The sequence below is a fragment of the Rattus norvegicus genome, chromosome 9, assembly GCF_021556685.1.
Source record: "Rattus norvegicus strain SHRSP/BbbUtx chromosome 9, alternate assembly SHRSP_T2T, whole genome shotgun sequence".
In the NCBI taxonomy this organism is placed as follows: Eukaryota; Metazoa; Chordata; class Mammalia; order Rodentia; family Muridae; genus Rattus; species Rattus norvegicus.
The window spans coordinates 10,244,884-10,269,990 of NC_141542.1; the positions used below are offsets into that span (position 1 = coordinate 10,244,884).

General features: G+C 44.2%; 2 protein-coding genes across 50 annotated transcripts in view; one reads left to right on the forward strand and one right to left on the reverse strand.

Annotated features, from left to right (window-relative positions):
• The window catches only part of Satb1 (SATB homeobox 1), a 93,129-nt gene extending 69,147 nt beyond the window's left edge, over positions 1-23,982 (reverse strand). For 4 of the 49 annotated variants that reach the window (XM_087565751.1, XM_087565742.1, XM_087565725.1 and 1 more), the window contains exons 1-5: positions 23,520-23,982; positions 17,533-17,569; positions 13,867-13,952; positions 12,100-12,267; positions 939-1,183 (exon numbers count right to left, since the gene is read on the reverse strand). In XM_087565751.1, coding sequence (XP_087421877.1) covers positions 939-1,149 — 211 coding nt within the window. In that variant the 5' untranslated portion in view covers positions 1,150-1,183; positions 12,100-12,267; positions 13,867-13,952; positions 17,533-17,569; positions 23,520-23,982. 49 annotated transcript variants of the gene reach the window in all.
• LOC134480317 (uncharacterized) lies at positions 4,695-11,490 on the forward strand. Its single transcript, XM_087568290.1, has 2 exons — positions 4,695-5,463; positions 11,289-11,490. The coding sequence occupies exons 1-2, from the start codon at positions 4,732-4,734 to the stop codon at positions 11,379-11,381; spliced, it is 825 nt and encodes a 274-aa protein (XP_087424416.1). The 5' UTR covers positions 4,695-4,731; the 3' UTR covers positions 11,382-11,490.
• Positions 23,983-25,107: the final 1,125 nt, after the last annotated feature.

Sequence of the window (25,107 nt, forward strand, 5' to 3'; positions counted from 1 at the left end):
GGACTGCTGTGTCTGTTTATTTCAGGATCAATATATTCTTTGTTTTCGCCAAACCAAACGAAAAAAATAAATGATTGTATGATAAATATGATAAATGTTATGTATCAAACACAATGAAATTCCTCAGCCTCCTAACTTTCTCTGCTTAATATTCGTGCTGGGTAAAAGATGGCATTATTATTCTTTGCTTAGCAAATGCAGAAAAAATCTGAGTCCTACATGTTACTCAATGACCAAATAAAGGCCCCTGGGAGGCATACAGGGTACCCCACACAGAACTGACTTGTTAGTCAGTGTCTAACTGACAGCAGTGTCTAACACAGGCAAAGTTGCTAAAAGTCCATCCATTTAATATTGGTAGAAAATCACTTGTTTGTATTTTTTCCCTGTATAAACTTGCCCAAATCTTCCTTCCCTTTACCAAAAATACTCAAAATTAAAAACCAGAATCAGCAAGTTCTTTTTTTTTTAAACTGTTAAATAGAAAACTTTGCTCTTCAGAAAATAAACCACAATAAATTGCATCACAAATCTTTGTTCTCATGTCAGGCCCATGTCCTGAAATCCCCTTCTACATAGTAATCTCAGGAAAATCCTCTGGTGATTCTCAGACAGCCAGGGTCAGCAGCCCCTGAGCATCCTCATCGGCAGTAGTGCCTATGACTCCTGTGTAAACGAGGACCATGACACTTAACTCAGACTTAACTATCCAAATACTCAATGCTTCCAGACTGAGGTAGAAAGAGGCACCACTCAAAACCAGCGCGCATGCTTTCAAAACCTGACTGGCACCACAGCCCAGAATGCCACTTAATTCCCCATCAGAGAGAGATGTAGAAAGAGACTATTTCCAGCATGTTCCAGCCCGACACCCCCACACAGGACGGCCTTGGGCAGACATCAGTCAGATTTCCAGGATTTGATTAGCAAGTATTTACCTTTCCTAAGGTTGGTTTTCATGAGGTGGCCCGAGTGTTTTAAAGGCACTCCCTGCATCTTTCCACCTGTGCTCCCAAGCCTTCCTCTTCCTAGTGGGCTCCCGTTCTGCTCCAGGCGGGCAATCTTGGCCGGCGGACCCTTCGGATCACTCACATTGTTAGACATTTCGGAATGCTCTTTCCCCTGAGTTGTCTCGTTCAAATGATCCATACTCAGTCACTGTCTTACAGATCACCTGCCAGAACTGGAAAAGAAGACGTTATCAGTGGGTGGAGGTCTATAGTTATGCCTGCCCCATGCACGTCTTATCCCTAGACATTTCCCTCCACAAACACATCTGTGCAACTATGTAATGATGCACAAGACTGCGCTTCTAGATAAATCAACAGAAGATTATGGAATCTGCACCAAGGTACATGAATTAAAAAGTAATTTCTTGTCTAAAACTAGGAGGAACATGGGCTTACTTTCAGAACAAAAATAACCACAAGATAAGAAGAAAATAACAAATTATACCCATGCACTCTCAATTTTTAAAATTAAAAATTATGACAGAGTGATCGCAATATTTTTAAGGAAGGATGGAAGGATCCTTCACCAGCGTGAAGGATTAAACTTAGATGCTTACCCTCTAACATACATTGCGATCTACATTACAAACGAAAACCTCAGCAGAGCTCCACAAACACCCAAATGCTTTTTAGCTTGCCACTTAGTTTATGAACTAAAACAGCAAAAAGTTTTCTACTATCTGAGTATCAAGAGTTCCATGCTGTTAAAGATCTCAAGTCTCTGGTCAAACATGTGACTGGATCATGTCACCCCTAAGCACATCCTTAACGGTGTGAAGGGCTTCTTCAAATGTCTCATGACTTTTAGCAAGACAACTTGTTTTTTTGGAGTTAATATTTTATTTAGGTGTCCAACGCTAACTGGGTGCTGTTAGTAATTCAAGTAGCAAGAAACCTGAAAATATGAAGCTCACAAGAAAAAATCCTAACAGTATTGACAAAACACAGTCTCTAGTAATAAAAAGTAATTAGTATGCAAGGGAGTTAGCATCATAATAATTTCAGAAAAATGTTAATTCTCAGTTCTATTAAATATTAGACTTCAATTTTGAATACTGCTCATAATAAAGCAATTGGTACAATATACTGAAGTTAGTTCTAAATTATAGTTTTAAATAGGGCTATGTTATAAACTTTCATTAGCCTTGAAGTATTGGTGGTATTTAGGAAAGCCAGAGAGAATATGACATCACTTTTTCCAGCTGGCTAGTATTTCGAAGTATCTTAGATACTTTTAAAAATAAATACTATGTACAAACTCTTTGGATCCGGATCAGTTGAGATCCAGTTTGTATTAGCGTGGCTTCTCTGTAAACGTTTTTCTCTTGTGAAGTCCACCCTACTTTGTCCTGTATGATCAAGAAATGGGCATGGGCATGTGACCTGGGGGCGGAAGGCAACCTTCAGAACGCCAATCCAAGAACTCCAGAGTCTGAGGAATAGCAGTAGTTATCTATCTTTGTACTTGAGGGTGGCGAGCTAAGAACTGAAGGTTTACCCTTGGTCAAGGTCCCATCTGGTTTTGGTTTTGAGGTTCATTAACAGTAAATTCATGTTTTCTAAACTACTTTTATCAAGATCACTCTTCCCCATTATATTAGACTGTAGTCTAAAGCCAAAATCAGAGCGATGATTATTAACTTATTCGAAACACTTTGCTTCATGCGAATCACAATGCAAAGCCAATTTTTCCAACCCTAGAGCAGAAGACAAATTTTAAAGCATAGGAATTGAACAGAAAAAAAAAATTAACCCTTGGGGCAACTTATGAGAAAAAAGGGGGTTGGGGAATTCATAAGAGCATCAAAGTTAATACTACAGAACATATTAGGTAATCATGAGGCTCGGCAGCACTGTGAGCTGCAAACGAAAGAGATGGACTTCAGTTTGATGCATTGACCGTCGAAACATCATATAGGTCTGGAGAAACTGTTTTTTGAATACACACCCAGAGCATCTACTAAGTCAGTCTCTAAAAGGTTTGCATTATAAAGCAAAATTACATGCACATAAAACACTCAATTTAATGCTCCTTTAAACTCTATGCCAAGGCAAAAGTTCACCAAACCTCAGGATAGGGCTGATTCCAGCCATTGCCAACAAGCCTCCCTGGACAACAGCTGGGGCTAACTGTGGTCTCAACCAAAGCCCAGCTCGAGAGTCTGAGCTACATAGTTTACCCATTTTAGAGCAGTGTGTGGATGGCACCCAGAAAACAGGCTACTTTCCCCAAGCCCCATTTCCCTGTCCATAAAATAAGACCAGAGGATCCTTTCTGGAACTAGCTGGTAAACTCCATCTCAGGGATTATTTCCTTTAAAAAGCAGGAAATAAAAGCGCGAAATTCTGATTTTAACCAAGTATTTTCTTTTTCTTTTTTCATCTTGAGATCCCTTCCATGAGTTCCTCTTAGGGTCCTTTCCTTGCCCGACAGAACCCCAGAAGCACATTTGAAGAGACTGTGCCCTTATCCATTCCATATGGCCGGCACGATCCAGGCCAAGCTTTCACTGTGACCTTTTAAAGAGACAAAGAAACAAACTACTATCTAGCAACAGCAAAGCTGCAGTTTTACTGAGTGAAATTAGCAAAACCGACCTGAAACTCACCACTTCAAAACTTGACAGCATATAAATAACAAAACAAAGGAGATTTCCTTTGCAGCCGGGGTTCCTGAAGTGAAGTTCAAGACTGGTGTTTTCTATGTCCTTTTTATTATTATTATTATTGTTTAAAAAAAAAAAAAAAAAGGCAGCAGACCTGAAGGCGACTTCCCCTGAAATTGTATTATTTTCTCTTCCCTTACCCCGCGCCCCGCTAGGCGGGGGAAGGGCAAAAATAAACGTCTAGAAGAGTAGATATGGGAGGAGGGGGTAAAAAAAAAAAGTCACAATTCGACAAACAGCATAGCTAGCTTGTAAAATGTCTAACCTCGGAGAACGGGGTTTGGGAGGGGAGGAGGGGAGAGTGGGAAGTAGGGAGGAGGGAGAAGGTAAAATTGATCTGACAAGTGATTCGTTGGGGTGGGGGGTGGGGGGAGTCGTAAAAACAAAGCGGAACCCGTTAGGAGCTGTACACTGGTGGTACTGGGGAGGTGGTGAGAGGAATCTCTTAAAAAGAAGGAAAAAAATCACTGCGGACAAGGACCTCAGAAAGGGTGGGGAGAGGAATTTAAAAAAAAAAAAAAAAAAAAAAAAAAAAGGTACCCTCACCCCCTCCTCCCGCTGAGCTCCTGGGAGAGCGCGTAAAGTCGGCTTTGGTGTCACCCTCGCCAGACTAGTCCGAGACCCGGGAGCCTCAGGGAAAGGCCACCTCGCTTTCTTCCCAGCCGCCCCCTCCCCCTCCCCAACAATCGCGACTGCGATTAACAAACCTTAAACTTTTTCCCCACCGCCTCGCACCCCCACTGAGGGTATCTAGCAGGGGCCTGAGAGGGTGAGGGGTAGAGGGTCGTGCCAAGAGCCCCGGGAAGGCACTAGGAGGCCACTTGGGAGGCCGGCGTCACCGACAACAACCCCGGGGACCCTCTCCCTGCCCATGGACGCGGGGACCCGGAGCGCCCGGGAGCATCGACGGGGAGGGAGGAGCAGGGGGGAGGGGGAGATCCGAGGGCAACCCCGCCGCCGCCTCCTCGGCGGCCACTCGCTCCCCGCCCCCTCCCCCCCCAAAAGTCGCCAAGCTCTCACTCAGCCCGAGTCGGAGGTAAACAAGGAGGTCGACAATGGCAGTGGGACTTGGGGGCGCAGCCGCCGCCCGGAGGCCCCCCAAAACTGATGCAGAGTTGCGCGGAGGGCGGCGGGTGCCCGGCTGCAGGCGGGGTCCCCACGCGGGCGGCGAGGCCGGAGTCGCCGGCGGCCCGGGAGAGGCGCGCGGGGGTCTGCGCGCTCGTGTGAGCGCAGCTCCCCGGACGGCTGCCCGTCGCTCGCTCGTTCGCTCGTGTCCCCTCGCGGCCGCTCTGCCCCCATTAAACCAGGAGTTGACTCATCCCGGCCGCGGTGGCCGCTGCCGTGCCGCGCTGAGCTCCGCGCGTCCTCCCGGGCTGCAGCCCTCGCCGCCGCCGCTGCTGCCGCCGCCGCCGCTGTGGCTGCCGCTTCTTCCTCCTCCTCATTTTAATGCGAGGCACCGGCTGGCAGCGCAGCCTCCTCCCGGCCGCCCGCAGCCTGCTACCCCGGCGGGGCCGCCGCGTCCCGGGCGCGGGAGGGGGAGCGCGGGCGGCGGGGGCAGGGTGCGGGAGGGCCGGGAGGGACCGGGCTCAAAACCCGGGCTGGAGGGCCGGGATCGGGGGAGGGGCGGGGGCGGCGGCGGCCCGGGAAGAGCTGAGTGGGGCGCGCGCTGGCGGCCGGGCGCGCGAGCATCCGTAATGAGCCGCGAGCGAGAGGCGGGCGGCCGGCCGAGTGTACACAATGCCCGGCGGCCGGGGGCGCCGGGAGGACGCGGGGGGCGCCCCGGGCAGGTGCGTGCGGGCAGCGCGAAGGAGGGGTGACTAGAGGACCCTGAGCCGCCCCGGGGGGACGGGGGCGGGGGCGTGCAGGTGTCACTTGAGGTGGGCAAGCAGCTAGTCGTGCTGGCGAGAAGAGCCCCGCGGAGTGCCTGGGTAGGAGGGCAAGAGAGGCAAGAAGCCGGGTGACGCTCGCCCTAGTACTTATTCTCAAAGGAATGTGGTCTCTTAACTGCCAAGAGTGACATGCAGTAACAACTGAGTAAGGGCTTTCCGAACAAGTCAGAGCCATAGATACTTTGGACTTCTGAAACGCGGCCCGTAGTGCTGGAGTTAAACTAAATTTGGGTCACTGGAAACACACACCTGACTTGCCATTACAAAGGAAAAGATGTCATCACTCTTAAAATACTTCCCATCGGGCGAATATAGGAAAGTTTGGGTTAGTGAATTCATCTGTTGTAGCAATAAATACTTTTGTCATCGACAAAAGATCCCCAGTTACATTACTGGCCATTATTACACAGTACGACCTTTAGGTAATTTACTAAATACAGTCCACATAAAAATGAACACCGTGACATCCACCTAAAATTTAAAAAAAAAATGCATCTTTTAATCACTAAGGTTTGTGCCACCGGAGGAGCCAAGTGTTATATTTTGAAGAACTGTTTTGAAGAATGCAATAGATTAGGGGAGAGATGTGTAGAACTGAAAAACACTGTGATACACTTTTTTTTTTAAAGCAACAAGTTAGGACAACCGCAGAGATAAGGACGAAGATATGCAAATGAAGCTCTTTAAAGCGACCAATACACTCTCAGGCACAGTGTTTACAACTAGAAGTCTAAAAAAAGCAGAAGGTAAAGTAGGGGAAATTACTGCCCCTTGGGGTGGGGTAGAGGGTGCAAGTTTAGGAGGAGCACAAAGAAAATAGATTGCTCCAAGAGCACCCAGGTTCGACCACAAACCGGAAAGGTTAGTCAAAATTGAGGAAGGCAACCGTGAATCTTGGCACCAAACCCTTGAGAAAAAAAAGAAAGAAAAAAAGGACATGTGATAGCAAGGCAGAAACATACCATCCAAAACAAGGGAAGTTTAAACCACCTTCACCACAAAGGCTAAAAGGACATTTTTTAAAGCTGAAATGTGTGGGAAATATGGAGGCTATTTACAGTATAGTAATCAATAAGGAAAATACAAATACAGCCAAATATAGCACCTGTGTGGGAGTCTGTATTGTGACTGGAGGCTAAGCTTATTTTGAAAGATATTTGATATTTAAAAGAACACACGTGATTATCTTGATAAGAACAATGATGTTTTTTCAATAGGATACATTAAACTTTCAGTCTCCACTGTGGATATCTGAATAGTCCTTCAAATTGGTAATGCCTGACATGTTTCCCTGAAACCTGACCTTTCTTAGTAGGAACAGTGTGTTCTAGTGTCATGCTGGATGAATTAACAAACAATAATAAAAAGAGAAAAATTATACAGGCCTACAAAGGCAGCAGTATGTCACTTGCTAATGCAAGTCAACTTCAATTGAATTCTTAGAAAAAAGAAGGAAGGAAGGAAGGAGCAGACTGTTGGTCAAAACAAATTCTGAGCTGAAAGACAAGAATACTAAAAACACAAAAAGGTTTCTGAGATGGGCTACAAGGGGATGAAAATACTATGTTTCTCCAATAATTTTACACAAGTAAATGTGACAAAATGCCTCCTGATTTCCTCAGCCTCCCGGGGACCTGATCCATGCTGACATAACCTGGGAAATTTTAGTCTTGACAGCACCTTTTACCCAGGAACCACAACCTATTTATAAACAAATGCCATTGAAGTATGGAGTAAGGACTAACGTGGCCTGGGGAACTGACGGAATGAAGGAGCAAAATGCCATGTAATAGTAACTGTTATAAAGAGTAACAGTATAGGAAAACCACCAACCTATTAGTCATGCACATATGTCACTCCTAAAGCTATCAGTTCTTAAAGAATAAAGTATATGTCCTGAAAACTGTCCGGGGGAGAAAGGCCCTCAGGCTGAGACCTCATGATGCACCATAGTGAAGGGCTGTCTTACTATACATGCTCATGAGAGTATGCGATGTGTGTAACCATCCTCATTAGTAAACGCGCTCTAGGTACTAAGTCCTCATCGGTAAAATCCCATCAAAATAATAAGAGAAAAAGAAAGGAAATTATATTGGCTTCCGAGACCTACGTGATCATAAGCGGTCAGGATAGAGACAAAAATGCTACCAGGTTCTACAGGGACATCTTATCTTTAGCCATAAAGATACAAGCGACTGTTGAAGAAAAGTTAAAACAAATTAGGATTTATAAATCTTGCTATCGAACTGGAGAACTTCAGCAGCAGCCTAAGTCCTGCAGCCCCAGTGCGTGAACTATTCAGCGCATGGGTACCGTCAGAACAGCACCTCAGTCCTCTCTTGCATGGAAAAGGGCATCTGAACTGTATGGAAAGGCCCATGGAATATCATAACAAATGCGCGAGACTTTTAAAGACTTCATGAAAGGACTGCTGCGTGCTTCAGATGTTCTCCGAAGGCGTTAAGACACATTTAGAGCTGTGAATGGTGTGTATAGTCTTAATAAACAGAGAAGGCATTTCGACCCTGAATGCTTTCCGATACTGCGGTTCCTCTGGTGCCTGTTAGTAAAGCAACACTCACCAGCAAAACGCTTTCTATGGACATGTCTTGCCTTGTGTTTATCTTTTTAATTTCAAATACAGTTGGCCGTCTCCACTCAAAGTAGCTCAGTCTGTGTCACACATTGCTTTTTGTCATGTCAACCCTTTGTTTTGGCTTCGGCTGCAGGTGGTGTCCTCTATGTGTGAGTTTCTGGGAATATGGTCCGTGTTGGCCATACAAGGATGTCTATTCCAGGCCATATGTTTTGCTGCCGTGTGTCTCATTTTGTCTGTCTGGGACGTCAGTACTGATTTCTACACATTTCTTGAATGGACCAAACACCACTTTGCTTGAGCAGGGTGGGGAACAGTGGGGCTGAAGCTTCATCAAGGCATATTTTCGTGAGGAAATGCAATATCCTGTAGATATCTGCAGCCTCTTATCTCATATTATCTATAACCAACATCATGACAACTGCGTACAGTTTAAGAAAGCAGCTACTTGCTCAAGTTTGTGAGCCCAAAGTGTGCGTGTAGCTTTTATAAACTACATGTCTTTGGAGGTCATGGCGGGGCATGTACTGACTGACTGAGTCTGATACCTGTGGGTCCTGTAGCCAACCTGACCCCACCTCGAAGTTAGCAAAGTTCAAGTGTTCTGCCTCATCATTTCCCGTACTAAAGCCCTTGACTAATCCTATAACAAGTTATGGGTCCTGGTGTACATTCTTCTACCAACCTGCATTTCTCCTTTGTAACAGCCATCACCTTCTTAATCAACTAACCACCTGAGTGATTATTAGTGAGGTAAGCATCTCCCTTATCAGGCTGCAAGCCCTTTCAGTGAGGAAGTCCCCACTAATTACCATAGATTGAGAACTGAATGCAGTATTCTCGAAATATTTGCCTTATGACTGCATAGAGAAGAGCAAAGAGCCCTTGGTGTCCTTTGCAACCAATCTTCACCAGTAGCTGCACTGACACTAATTTTAAGCATTGCAAGTTAGTCCCTCCATCCCACTTTGAGTGTTCCATGGTCCCATGTGGCTAGTGGCTCACACAATCGTACCGTGTAGACTATACGATGCTTCCCCATTACAGAACGTCCTACTGGACAGCATTTACCTAAAGAACTCCTGTAAGAGGTGAGTAAGTGAACCCAGGATCTGACCAGAAGGAAGCTTGGAGGTGCTGACTGGCTTTCAAACGTTCTAAAGATGTCTGAATGCAGGCCATTTTCCATTTTCCATTTTAAAATTAGCCCAAAGATCTGTAATGTTGCCTGAATGAGACTAGTGAACACAATTTAAGACAGCTTTCCAGTCATGCCTGCACTTGAGAGGGTCCTGTAACACACTCGGGACAATGTGCAATTACCATATAGGTTGTTTGCTGTGAGTACTGTAATACCATAGGCACACCGTTATAAGAGACACACAGCCATTCCACCTGTACTGCAGCTTCCTGTGATGCTAACACAAACCCCCTTAGCTATGGAGTTTTGTAATGGAGATACTTAAACAGAGTACCTAGCTACCAAAACCTGGTACAGTACACTCCAGAAAAAAAAAAAATGTTAAAGGCTAGAAAAGTTCAAGGAGAGAGCAAAGTATGAGGATGATGATGAGCAGGTCCAAGATTTCAGTGGTTCTGGGCTTTTTCCTACTCAAGGAAGCTGGGTTTCGGTTCTAGCCAGACTGATAGTGATGAAAAGATGTCCCCCAATTCCTCTGAGGTTGGATGCAAATTCGCAAAGGTAACTTGTGATGCATTTTCGGCAAGTCAGTATCACAGCAGTGCTAGCTATCATGGCTGTCAAGTCAGCTGGGCCTCTACACCCAACAAAAAGGAATTTCACTAACAAGGATTTATTGAACAGATTTTTTTTTTAAGCTACCTTTCCTTTCACAGACATTAATATAAACCTTTCATGAGGCCTAGTGGAAATAACTTCATCAAAATTAGTATTTCTATCTAGACCCAGATCTAAAGCCGAGTAAGGATCAGTAAAGATTCCTGCAGTGCCAATGAGCCCACCTAGTACAGGACCACCATTCTGCCTGTTTCTAGATGCCTGGTTTGATTTTATGGCTCTTGGAATAAACTTCAGACACCCCCCCCTTTTTTTTTCTCATAGGACCCTTCAGCTACTTCTTTTAATGCACAGCTTAGTTTAGACTTGCTGTCCAAAACCTGGTACACTGCAGGGGAAAAAATGACTACAGCTATGACTATGGCTATGCTACGGCTATGGCTATGACTACGGCTATGGCTAGGGCTAAGCTACGGCTATGGCTATGCTACCACTACTGCTACAGCTATTTCCCTTCCCTGCTCTTCTATCACACTACCCATTCTACTATCTCTGTGGCATTCACGTTCTAAACTGGTACCTCCAAATTGCAAGGCTCAAAACATCTTAAAATGTATCACATGTGTGCATATCCCTGGAGTCTTTCGCTGTGCCTGCGAAGAAATCCCAGAACTCTTTGCACAAAGGGATCCTTAAGAATCTTAGAAAGGCAGAGTATGGGGACCACAGCTTACTGCAACTGAATCGTTGAAGATGTGTGAGCCAGGCAGTGTTTTTAAGGTTTGCAGGATTGTTTCTGCTAAGTAATCAGGTCAGGCATCCACCAGTGCAGGTAAAATTTTAGAAGCAGGGACTCAAAGAAGCCCACTAGGTTATCCATGAACTGAAGTTTTTAACCTAATCCTGGGGACACTTAGAAAGGCAGGTTTGTTTTAAGTACCAGCAGTGAGAGCTCCAAGACTCAAGGAGTAGATGTGCAGGCATTTGTTTGAAACAGTCAGATCAGAGGGTAGGAACAGGATATTAGATCATGAGTTGGTAAAAAGAGGTATGCTGTCCAAGGAACCGTGATAAATTAGCATTTGGGCACTTGCTTGAGATTTACTGGGGTGCCAAAAATCCTATGCAGGTATGTGATTTATCATCGCAGACATAAGCGACTAACCACAAAATTACACATGGAAGCTCCGTTCTGCAACCAGTCTATTATTTACTGGAGCCAGAACTATCCAAGTTTCCTCTAACCCGCCCCTTTTTTCCAGCACAGATGAATGTGATTTTTATTTTCCCTCCCCTCATAACCACTATTTAACCTTGAGTGGGCTTTTCTAATAATTGAAAACTTTTCTTTGTCCTTTTCTTTTCTAGACTATCACTGCATTTGAGCAGAACCAAAGTACTCAAGCTGTACATGTCCTGGATGCCTTTACAGCCACTGAGGGACACTTCAACCTCAATTAAGGAGGGCAGGACTCTTGGGAATCCGAAAGGACTCTAATGCCAATGAATCCTGACAGCCCTTGCCAACCGTTAGCCAACATATACCAATCAGACTTCCTTGGAGATTCGGGTATTATTATTATTATTATTATTATTATTATTATTATTAATGTTTTCCGGGCTAGTTGCAGGGATAAAAAGTTTAGTTGAGGGATAAAGGCCCAAATGCTAATCCAAGTAATGTTTGTGGAGACATCAGCCAAAAGCAATATCTGGTAAAAGCAATATCTGGTACTGTACCGCTATGAGCAAACCGATGTCACAGGACACTAGAGCAAAGGAAAGGCATGACCTGAGACAAATCCTCAGCTGGAAAACAAGCTGCCCCCATTTTAATGCCTGAAATTTGATGGACAAAGGCAGAGGTCAGTTCAAAGGTAAATGCTACTGGGTTGGTAGAATTCAGAGGGGCCACTAGTGACAGCTGTTTATATTGGTGTAAATATAATCAATGCCGCTGAATTGTATCCTCAATATCATGGAAACGGCACGTTTTGGGTTAGATATTTACCACAGGAAAAAAATTTAAACCAAATAGCAGAGCCAACCAATCAGCTGTTCCTATATGCAGGAGAAATATATCATCATTAACACCTTACGCCAAGCCTCAGAGAAACAATGGGCTCCAAGACACTGGACAAGCCATCCCTGAACCAACTTCCCAGGGCTTTGTCCTTACCTGGCAACAGCCACAGTCCAGTCTGTAACAGACAACTGATTCATAGGACGAGTGTCTGACCCAAAGGACATATTAGCCTGGTAATCACCAACCAATATCTCACCCGTTCTGAAGGACCTCCAAATGCAAGAAGATGCTGCTCTCTTTAACACTGACTCAACACCGAGCCTTAGCAAAGGAGGAAGAGAGGAGGGAGACGGGAACACATGAGAACAGTCAGTCCAAATATTCTTTGTGTATCTTTTCGAAATGCACAATGATTACATTCACAAAATAGCACACCTTCCCTCAATCACTCAAGTAGGAAAGCATCCTTGAGAGGTTGACACAAGTGTAATAATAATCTATAAATTGTCTGCATGGGATGACTTTAGACTCTATTTTTTAAAACAAAGGTCTTAAACCTAAATTTAGTTAACTTCAAATTTAGTCAGTTACTTCTCTGGTAGGGATAGGGATCAATGTAGTTAACTTCTAATCCAACAATTACAAACATTCTTCCCTATGCTATGCTACCCTGGATAGAGTATTACATCATCTATTCCTGCTGATCTCATAGTATACATTTTTATATTAATATGTTGTAGACCTAAATTAAAGATATATTTATTATGATAAAAGCATTAATTATTATAAATAGGTTGACAGTTTAGCTGTGGAAGGCCTAGTTACCTGTCTGGAAGGTGCCTCTCATTAACATGTTCATTGTGAGACTTAATTTACTAGAGAAGTAACATGGACTAGTTTCCATGTAAACTTCCAGCTGATAAGAACCAAAATGTTTATAAATAATACTACACTATACTTTTCAAGAACTAAAGGGCCTTGAAGCTATTTTTTAATCATTTATTTTTACTTGGTAAAACCCTTTTTTTATTTGTATTTTTTATATATAAACACATGTGGGAGAGAGACAACGCGCTTGTTTGTACACAATTTTGATGGAGGCCAGCTTGTAACTGTCTGGAGACTGTACTGCTTGAAGGATGCTCAGTACCGACTTTTCTCCTGTTACAGTAGAAGCAAAGCACACTGAATAAAGATGAGACTTCTTTTCTCTCCTTGAGTTAGTAAGGCCCTTGAAACCAAGTCTTGAGTTCCCTTTGTAGGAAGGGAATTTATCACTAGAAGTTTACACAGCTTTAAACAAGTGTATCTTTGAGGCTGGAAGTGGCTACAGTTTAGGATATAAAGCTAACTCTTGTGGTATCCATAATAAACTTGCAAAACCCAATGGCTTGGCCTATATCTAAGTATGTATAAATATCATGTGTGTATATAATGTGCACATGGTATAACATGATAAATGTACAGTTAACACTTGCATAACATGCAAGAATAGATTACTCAATTAAAAAGTGGGGCACCGCTGTTTTCATCAGAAAGCCTTTAAAACCAACAGTTAGTGTAATACCCTATTATTAAGCAACTCCCACTGAAAGGGTCTCTGATTCAGTAGAAAACAAGAGTGAAGAATAGAAACTAGGTGTGGGTCTTCCTTCCCACCCCACTATCCAGCTGAGTGGCCATTAGCTAAGGGGGATTCCACATCTATAAAACAAAGGGACAGAAGCAGATGTTTAGGGACAGATCAAGGTGTCTGTGCCTTTACATTGAATGTAAAAACTCTGTTCACTTTAAAAGGGAAATAAAGACACAAGGAAATGTCTCACATGCCATATTAGATGTTTATCTATATATAAGAGACAGGTGTCAAACAAACAAATTAAAAAAAAAAAGCTAAGGCATAGAGAAACTTTAACTCACCAGATTCCATCTGCTACATTTGAATTCATGCATAATTGATTATCCATGACTGGTAAGTTCTTTTCTCAGTAGCCGTCCACAGTTTTCTAAACATTATGTATTAAATCACTACTAAAGTAGAAGGCATTTCAGAAACGGCAAGGCAGAGTAGGAATATTTTAAATGAAAAATTACATGCTGGTTAATAATAATACAGCTGACCTATGTTTAAGGGAGAGAAATTTTAATCATGTGCATATTAAATATTAATAACCTATTCTGTTATTGTTATAATAAGGTTAAGTAGGCTTCTCCATGCTTAAGGAAAGCGAGAGAAGGAGAAACACATAATAGTACAAAAGATACAGAGATGAGAGGCAGACATAAGGAAAATGTGTCAACAATAAACAAGAGGAAATGAGAAAGTAGGAGAGGATGAAGGCAGAGGCGAATCTCTATGTGTCATTATGACTGCCAGAGCACTGGCAAAGAAGCAGCATCCTTTTATTTCAATTTTAATCATTTCTGAATTTTAATACCCAGCTCCTTTTGTAATTCTCCTGGCATTCCCCATATGCCTTCATCCCAGCCAAAACACCAGTGTAAATTAAATGGCAGCCAACCACACTAGTGATGTAGCCTTCCCAAAGAACCTACCAGGTGACCAAAGGCAAAGAAAAAAAAGGTAACCCTACCTTTTATCCCTCAGGACCTCCCTCCAGGCAATTAACTGTCTCAATGTCTGCTAGTTTCTTTAATTTTGCAAAGGACAGTGGTTAGGGAAGCTACAGAGAGAATCGTTAAAAAAAATCAAGCAAGCCAGTGGTAATACAATAATCAGTGACCATCAGGGCCTGGAAAAATGAGTTTGCTCTCACTGGCACTAAGGAGCATCACATGATTATTTAATTACAGCTCTAATTTTTGTCTCGTGGATGGCAACATATCAACAATTAATAGGGCAGATAGAGGAGAGTGTGTTTTTAAAGAGACAGAATGTGTGTGATAACGCAATAGGTCACACAGCAGTGCACCACTTAAAGCATATTTTTTGGAATGTAACTAAATAGGAATGTCTTGCAAATAGTCCCACGCATGCTTTAAAAACACAATAAAAATTTTTAAAGAGGTCTCTTTTTTAGATAACTTTCAAAGAATGCCTGTAACCTTTGCAAAAGTTAACATCTAGCTAAGGAGCCCTATTGTTGACTCCTGTGTATGTTTTAAGGGGTGAATGGAAAGCCTCTCATATAAGCACCCCAAATCCTATCCTATTGGTACATGAGGCTCGTAACTACAGGGATTTTTTTGTCTCTATGCATTCATCATGGCTGACATCTACATAATGTGGTCCTGAGAAAACATCACTGGAGTTGGAAAGAGGGGGTAGAGATCAAGGAGACTGGCACCACTCACCAGCCCTTTGCTGGGCTCTGGAATACCAGCCTGACCCCTATGTGGAAGCCCAACCTGAAATGCAGGGTATTGCTTTGGGTTGATTATGGTGAAGTTTGTTACCACAGCCCAACAGCAAAGCACCATGAAGCTAAACAGAAACTTGACATAATCCTAAAGGAAAGGATAAGACAGAAACTCTAGTGCTGTTATCCAAAACCCAGCAGAGGACAGAGGACACGCTTAAAGAAGGGACACACTTAAAGGGAAACATTAAATAATCTACCCAACTGGATCACGGGAGGATCAGATGCTCATGTATGAGCAAAAAATGAAAAGCTTTGAAGAAAAGTCTCTTTTTTTTTTCAATAAACCTTTACCAGCACAAGCTATATTCACTATTACCCAATTATTAATTTTGCTCTCCTTAAATGAGTGCTTGCTATATGCAAGACAGAGAAGGCGAACTGTCCCTTCAGTTCAGTTTGTGTGGTACAGAAGTGTAGCTTATACTTAATTCCGTTTTTTAGTTTAATACCTTGTATGATAATACAAAACAGCAGTACCTATAGGCTTCCCAACATAGGAATGCGCCTGTGTTTTTTAAATGCTATATTATGAGATTACAAGGTCTACAGATCCATCAAGGGAATTCAGTTAACCAATCCACGGGAAGTGTTTAGGTATTAAAACCCTGTGGTTCCACTCACTTATTGTTTCGCTGTGACAGAAGCCATTGCTAAAACCTAGGTTTGAGATTTAAGCAATAAAATCATCGCTGTGGTCGGCTATTCAAATATATTTCAAGTATTGGGTTATATGGAATTGAGAATAATACAATTTGACTAAAGAACATTAGCTACAATGATTCCACACCAAAAAAAGAAATATATTTATCAAACTAAATCAACTCAGTGTGCTTCTCATGCTTCTTATTGGCCAAAGTCAGAAACAAGAACATGTGGACATCTCAAAATACAGGATGGAAAAGCTAATACTACAGAGTGATGGCCACGTGTAATGCCAGGAGCAAAAGCCAGGGAGCCAAAGCTAATGGAACAAGGGAAAACAAAGGCATTCCATAACTTGTAGAAGTTTTAAAATTAAAGTATCTTAGTGAAAACCCTTGATGATTCTTGACCAAAAATGTGACTCCATACATTTGTAAAGGTATTTTTCAAGAATCTAGCAAGCAGCAGCTTGTATCCAAGAGCATACATCATTCTTTCTTAACATGGCTGTTAATATACAGTTAACACGTCTCAGAAAAAGGCTGTAATTAACCGTCTACTGCTCTAATAACACTAATAAGCATACAGTATGATTAAAATACAATGACTCCATACACAGTAAGGCTGTCATTTTTAAACTTTTAAGATAATGTTCTAAATTGTTTCTTAGTCCTCTTAAACCATCAGAAGAGTAGCTCACCTCGAAGAGTTTTTGGAAGCAGAGTTCGTGCCTCCCACAGACTAGAGAACTGGTCTACCATTAAGCAAGGCATCTGTTGTTTCCTTTAGATTATTTTGTGACTTCAACAGAATCTCTGAAAATGTAAAGCTGTAAGCATTTGTATTTTGTGCTTCAATCACTAATAAAATATTTTCTTGGCAAAGGAACAGCTTGCTAAATATCAAGAATTGCATAGAATTAATTGTTGTTGATCTCCAATGATTCCCATTGTCTGGTTCCCTGGAACAGGAAAACTCAATTGCGTTCAGCATCAAACAGCTGATTATGGCTACAAACTACTCAGGGATCCCTTCACTTCAAAAGATATCTGCATAGTGATTTTATTTTGCTTATAAAATTATTACAATGAAATATTTAGAACATAAAATTTCTTTTGCCTTTAAGTCTTTAATATACTGAAAACATTAAAAGGCCACACTGTCATATACACCCTTTTAATAGCACACTAGAAAATACTGAGTAAGATTACAGAGGAATCTGTAGCCATCAGCTCTGGCTTCCAGGAAAACTACATCTGAAGAATTCCCCACCACACAGATGACACGCTGCCTTTTCTTTAAATACCTAAAGGAAAGAAGGTCTCCGAATTTCCCTCGTGGAGACTACTAGCACATCTCACCATCCAAGGAAGAATGAGGGCTGAATGCACACTGGAAACCTGTCCTAGGAACCTGATCCCAAATCACCCACAGTTAAGGGGAAGAAAGCGATATCCCACAGACAAATGCCCACCTACACACCAGAGCAATCCGTCTGTCAGTCCCGGTGGCTGCAATCTGATTCTCCACATGGAACCAAGTCGTAACTTCTGACACTTACCCTCTCAAATACCAGAGGCTGGTCTCCGACTCTAGCCCTAGAAGAAAAAAGTCTTTGATGGGGTGACAGTGCGAAGTTCTCTCTGGCACGTTAGCAAGGCAGGCTCGCCCAAAATGAGGTGGTTACCAGTTGCCTGGGAAGCAGCTGGACCATGTCTGCAGATCTGAGGGTGCGCCACAAATCAGGTCATAGCTCTGAGTAGAGTCCACCCCCTTCAGCTGGGTAGAACGCCCTCTACTTCCTGCACACCTAGGTGGAGGGAGTGAAGGGAGCAGCAGAGGGAGGCTGGCTTAGATCCCCAGGCATTCTAGTAAAGTCACAAGCAGGTGAAGCCAGACATCTACCTCCTCTGCAAGGGTTCCCCCTCATTACTGGGACCTGCACCCCTAGTATTCAAAACCGTGTTCAACAACAAGTGGGGCTCCAAAATGAGTGATGGTTAAAATAAAATAATACACATGTAAAAGCTTTATCCAGCAAGATATGCCCTCCCCTGGAAACAGAGCAGATTCTGAATGTTCGATTCCAAGCTACTTCTCCACTAAATGTCATATAACTGGACCAAATAAATTCCAGCAGAAAGCAGTGGCATAAATTCTGGGATATCAGCTAACTATTTTTCATCTCTTACAACTGAACTAGATCCCTGACTAACTGAATCACATCCTTGAAAGTCCATTGAAGGAGGAGGGGGTTAGAAATACTATTACAAACCTTCAGACAGCAACAACTGTGCAAGTGATACAGAATGACTTGAAGGAATAAAAATAGGCCAATATGCTAGAGAAATTCTCTACTACTAAATCTCACCCGGAATATATATACACACAATCTGTATCTATTTACTCTACAATGAAATATCTGATCTTAAAAAAGACTTTAAAGAAATAAACAGCAAAAGGTACTGTTGGCATAAGATCAAAAGTACAAAATAATGTGTGTTAATGTATTGATCACACTTTATGAAGACATCAAGTTTAAATAGACTCACCATTGAGAACAGCAGTTAGCAATGCTATATAAATTACACGGGAGATACTTTTCTTTGGGAGAGTGGAGGGGAAGAACCTTGTGTAACAGATTTAATTTACATGGTTGCTGTATTAAGAGCAGAGTCTGCTCTGATGTTTGTGGAGTATGTGGTTAGGGATTGACAACTGTGTACAGGCAGTAAGTCCGAGAGCTCCTTAGACAATTTAAACAACAATAAGCATTTTCTTGAGCTAACCATGAGTTTGAGCATTCAACGTTAGCAGGATTTTTGAGGTCTCAAGGGGACCCTGAAAGAGAGGGACCTTGAATTGAAGAAACAGGTATATTCAGTATTATAAAATAAAAGTAGCAACAACACTTATTTTGAGGATGGCAGATTAACAATAAAGAGAAAGTGAGGAAGGAAGGAAGGAAGGAAGGAAGGAAGGAAGGAAGGAAGGAAGGGAGGAAGGAAGGAAGGAAGGAAGGGAGGGAGGAAGGAAGGAAGGAAGGGAAGCCAGCCTGTTTAGAGCAAAGCTAAGAAGCAATCGCCCAAACAGTAAATTCTACTTTATAGGTATCTTTGCAGAACTGTATTAAAAACTGAAGCATTCCACCCAAGAATGGGAAGGGAAGGGTCCTTATCGCAGACGCAATCTAAGGAATCACATAGTTTGATCTGTTTGGAACTCTGTGGAAAGTTAATTTAGCAAAGGCATACTTGACTGTGCTTGTGCACATCCGTCCAGGGGAGGCCTCAGGATGACTGTGTTTAGTGGCATGCCAACATGCTGGGGGGTTGATGCTGCAGTGGGGGTGCACGGGAAAAGTGTCCAACATCTCTCCCAACTAGTTTTCACATGACAGAGATGAGAATATGAAACGATTCTTTTTTAAGAGTTTTGCCACCAGGGAACGGGAAGAAAAACTCCTGTCGACCCCTTCCTCCCAGCCAGGAACAGTGTGAATCGCTGGGTTACAGCCCAGGTAGATATTAAAACAGAGACAGAGCCATTATTTAGTGGTGACAGGAATATAAATACGTGCACTAACCTATAAACTGGTATTTACTTCAGGAAGGTAAGTAATATTTTTCCTCTGATTGCTGAGCTGTCAGTTTAATGCAGCGTAAATAAACAGTAGGTGCCTGCTAGCTCGAAGTAGGAAGTGCTCAGTGCACACGAGGAGCAGACTACTGAAGCCTGGTGTTCATCATGCTGAAACATAACTTTCATTTTACCAGAAAATATACCCTACTGTGGGTTATTTTTTTTTTGCCTGATCTATTAATTAACTTTATTTTTAAAAAAATCATCACACAGTTTTAGAATATGAGAACTAAATCAATTTCAAAAGCAAATACCAAAAAGGAGTGCTTCATATAATAAGCACAAACTATTTAAAGGCAAAAAGGATAAAGAACATATTTTAATAACAGAACCGAATAACCTGAGTTATTTACTTTACTCACAATCATCCTCCTCTGCTAATTAAAAGCAACTGGCACCTCTAATATTCTGTCACCTTATGCTGGTGTGGTCTCTTCTATGGACATGCACAGTTTGCTCTCTGGAACGTGTAAAAGGAAGCCACTTATAGGGATTAAGCGATGCTCCCCTCTTTCAACAGGAAGAACTCTGAATACTCCCAAGAGAACAGCCAGGTCTGAAGAGCCTTCCTACATTCCTGTACAATGTGCTTTTCTTTCCATTCTATGTATGGCACGAAGCTACTGCAAAACAGAGCAACTCGTTTCCCCCTCATCTATGGGTGCTGAGAAACAAAATTTTGTGGTATCATTTTAAATGAGAATTCATCTAAAAAGTATAAAAGGACACTTGGACTTGGCAAGGTTTTCCAGGTAAAACATGAACACGATTCTGACAATCAATCAATAATTTGCAAAGGAAAAACGGGTTTTTTTTTTCTTTTAAGGAAAAATATTTTCTACATTCCACTACAATGTCTAGACATAATTAGAAGATTGATTTAGTCATGCACTTATGTACTTCATCAGTTCCAAGTACTAACATAATATTAATTGCAATCATACAAGATAACATGTAGGGAAGAAATGGCTTCTGTGTATGTGCTGTTTAGACATTTACAAAGCAGGTAAAACTACTGGAGTGCTTTAGACAGCCCCTGTTCCATACCCATGTTGTGTTTAGCTTAACGCTGTTTGTAACCAAAAGATTTCTACAATAATGAGGAGCAGGTGCCTGTCACCTGACCTTTTAGGCCTAATTTACAACCCACAACCTGTCACATGAAAACAGCATTGAGATTCCCCCTAGATCTTCAGCCCTTGCTAGTTGAATGTGGTGTTTCTCAGCTATCACTCAGCGACAGCATGTCCTATTCAGTCACAGGTTCACAGAGCTGGCAACAGACTTCTTTGAAGACTAAACCAATATTCATTTTGTTGTTGCTTTTGTTGAAAATGCCAAGAGACAAGGAACTACTTTTGTAGATTATCAACTGAAGAAGAATATATTAATTTATTACAAGGGAACAAAAGGCATTCCTTGTGAATACTTTTACATACAAAGAACTATTATTTATTACATATTTCAGCTTGTGGGAAAGTAAGGAATGCATTGATTCTGGAAATAGCTGTGTGGATTTGGGAAGTTCTTTAGGTCTTTATCATTGTTCTCCCTCTCCTACCTCGCATACATTTTAAGAAGCTATTACTTCAGGGAGGAAATCCCTATTTGTTCTTTTTTCATCCATCATCTGGATTCATTATTCAGAAAGGAAAACAAAATTGAGCAGTGATTTTATTTCTCTTGCATAACCTTGTTACATGTAGCCATATTCAAATTTAACAATGCCTTGTATTTTATTGCTACTGTTTACATATTATGTATTACATACGACTGAACAACTCTACATTTAAAATATTGTTGCCATTAGAAAAATGAACTAATAAGTGTCAAATGGAGATGAAGAACAAACATACTTGGTATATTTATAAGATGAGGTCATTTAAAATGCACACAAACAGGATGGCTATTTCGGCACTTTTGCATGTTATATAGCATGCACATTGCTTAAAGTGTATTTATTTAACAATGCCCTTAACCAAGTTAATTAAAGTCTTTCTGCCGGGTAACTGTGTTAGAGCTTGGGAGGTAGTGAATGATGCCGCCAGTTACTTCTGCTAAGTTAAGTTGAAATTAAGCACTTATTATAACCTTTCCTAACAATGTGAGAAAGACTGAGTAAATATATTAAATTTGTTTCACAACAGATGCTTGGGTTGTTAATATTTAAGATGCCTATTCATGCTATTCCTGTCTGCACATTTGTCAAAAATGTAAGCTTGAATGCTAATGTTTGCCAGCAGACTGGAGCAGCCAGTGTATGCACTTACTACTGTTCTACAAAAATAATATGCCATAGAAATAAAGAACCGCTGCTAAGTCATAGCACGAGTCCTACATGGAGGATTCATAAAGGGGTTTAGAGTCAACACCGCAACACCGCTTTCCTTGGGTTTAAATTATGGCCACAACTTACATACTTACTGAATCCATCTATCTATCTGGAGAATCTGACTACGAAATAAAATTTCACTCTTTCAGAAAATCACTTTGAGCAAGGTGTGAATTTAAGTAAAGTTTGGAAGTCTGTCACCAGGTGCAAACTCTGTAAAACCCAGATACTGCTTAAAGACAGAACCTGACTCCTGGCGGAGAGAGGCCAGACTAGCTCATTCCCCTCTTCTGTCTTTCTGGGAAAGTCGGGTGCTCTGGCCTCCAAGGGTACAAATATGGAACCTCAGCCAATCAATCGGGAGCAGAAGAGGTTCTCTCCAGGGAATTAGGTGTCTTCCTGTCCCTATGGACAAGTGAAATTCAAGTCTTAACCCTGGGAATCCGGTATACCACAGAGAAAGTTCTCCCAGGAAGGGCGCAGGGGTCAAAATTGTCAACCGGGCATTTTTGGAAGATGACCCTGTGGCTGACATCTTGTTAAGTAAAACGTGGCCCTAGTGGAGGCCAGGGCCAAAACCTCTACCCTGAGCTCTAAGCTGCTGTCCTCTCGGTCTTCTGGGATCATCCCAGAAGGGACCTGTTTTGCTCGGCCAGGCACACGCACGTGTCACTGTCCGAGCCTGCCACTTGCCCTTTAATCCCTTGCATTCGGGCTCCCCAACCCCAGTTTGGCCACTCTGGGAGCCCTGCAGTAGAGGAACACTGTAGAAGGCCGCCGCTCTTGGTTGTGTACTGTCACAGGGAAATGAAGAGTTGACCCTGGGGCTGCACCTGTGCGGCCATAGCCCCAAAACTAAGACACCACGTACCTCCTCCAGCTTCCCGCCCAAGCCCAAACACCTCCAGGATCGACCCGCGATCGCCCGCGTGGGCTGCACGAGCGCTGTACTTCGGCTCTTAAACTCTGGGCTCCAACTTGAGCGCCCAACGCCCGAGTGGCTCCCGGGATAGAGAAGTTGCCACAAACTTCCCAGGTCCCCCTCCACCTCCGCTCGCCACCAGAAGAAAGGCTGGCCAGAAAAGAACAGGAGGAGATGGGCTGGGAGAGGATGATGAGTGAACTCTTAGATCGGGCGCCCGACCTTTCCAACTCCACCCGGCACCTCGCCGCCTTCCCGACACCGGGGCTCACGGAGCGGCTCCCCTTTCCCCGCTTGCCCGCCGAGGGCTTCCCCCCACTCCGCCTTCGTCCTCTCAAGCGGGCCATGCCCACGACCTGGACGAAAGTGTCTAACCAGGGACTGCGGGGCAGGTGTGCGGGAGAGGCAAGGACACCAAGTAAGTCCGCATCCCGGCCACGTCCCTCACTTCACCAGTCCAGTCCTCCCGAGTACCAGAGCGGGCGCGAGAGAAGGGCTAGCAAGACCGCGGCACCCTAGGGGTGCAGAGTCGCCCCAGCTGGAGCCACTGAGAAGTTTGGATCGGTTCCGCATCCGCAGAAAACGGAGGCAAGCCGAGAAAGAGACCCAGAGCAAGAGCAGCACCGGTAGGGAGCAAAGAAGCGGGACTCACTCAGGCGTGGAACCGGGGCAGCGCGGGCCAGCGGTGCGGGCCGAGGCCGGGTCGGCTCCCCGCGCGGGCGCGCCGGGCGGCGGACTTCCCGGGCGGCGGCTGCAGCTGCTGCCACCTCCCCGCCGCCGAACTGGCGGCCGCCGCGGAAGTTAATGGCAACTTGACTTCAAGTTGTCTCCTCTCCCCATCCGAAGTGGGCGTTTAAAGGGGGCAGAGCGCGGCGAGCAGCGAGCGGGTAGCGCGCGGGGCCGAGGGGGAAGGGAAGGGGCGGGGGCGGGGCGGGGCGCGGGAGGGGGCGCGGGAGCCGCTCAGAGCCCGCAGTGTAGAGCGCAGCGCAAGCGATCCGAGCGCCCCCACGAGAGCCCCCCAACGCCGGCCGGGGGCCGTGAGTGCCTGGGGCACTCGCCGCTTGCCGGCGTGGGGGGCTTGCGGACCCCACAGCCCGAGCGACCGGGCCCGGCCTGCCTCCCCCGCGCCCGCAGCCGCTTCTCCCCCTGGCGGCAGGATCCTGGGCCGCCGGTGGCTCCGAGAGCGCGCAGTGGAGCCCGAGCCGAGCCGAGCCCGAGCCACCGTGGCCGCCACATCCCTGAGCGCCGCCCCGGTGCAGGGTCGCTGCGGGAGAGCGACCCCGCGGCCGCCAGGGTAAGTGTGGGCGAGCCCCGGAGCCCCACCGCCCCGGCCCTCACCTGCACCGCCCCCGCCGCGCACCCTCACCGCCCGCCGCTTCCTCTTGTCGTTGTTTGCCTGGGCTTTGGGGGTGCAAAGCGCGGGGCATTGGTGTGTGTGCCAGCAGAGGAGGAAGTCAGGTGAGAGGCCTGAGAACAACCCCAGCACCCCGCAAGCCAGCCAGTGTGGGGTGTGTCGCTCCCCAGTAGGGGCATGCAGGCCAAGTTTTCCCCTCTCTTCAATGTTTGATGGAGATCTTTCCTAGAGGGGACCTCCTTCCCTTCAGGCTGATGGGCTCTCCCCTCTTCCCATCCTCTTCTCCTGGGCACCCCTATTGAGGAACACATAGTGGATGTAGGATGAGGGGGTCTGCAGGAAGCCCCCAGTTATTTGTATCAGTATCATTTTCCGGTCGGCAGCTGTAGGTCGACAGACCCAACCAGAAGGAGATGCTTAAGCGGATGTCCAAGTCACTTCTCCCACTCTGATCCACCCAAAAGCTGGGGCAAAAGGTCAAGAAATGAGGATTTCGTGGGAGGGGAGGCAGGGCCCAGGGACCTTTCCACGTGGTGAAGCTCCAAAGAACTCTCAAAGATCAAACTAACTGGAGGCTCGGGACCCCCAAGCTAAGGAGAAATTGGACTCTATCAACTTTAACCCACTCCCCTGCCACTCCCCCGGCCCCTCCAATCCCCAGCTCTAAGGAAGCTATCAACTAACAGGTCTTTTGTTTCCTGTTGTGTCGCCTTCAAGAAATTTGCATTGAACGTGACGACAGAAAATTACTACTGTTTACTCGAAGTTAAGGGGATTGCAGAACGAAAACAGTTTTTACTTTTCTCTTTGTGTGTTTGGCAAGGAGTGGAGCTGTTAGGTTCGTGGCAGGAATTGCAGAAGCTCAGTGGTAAAAATAAGGACTGTA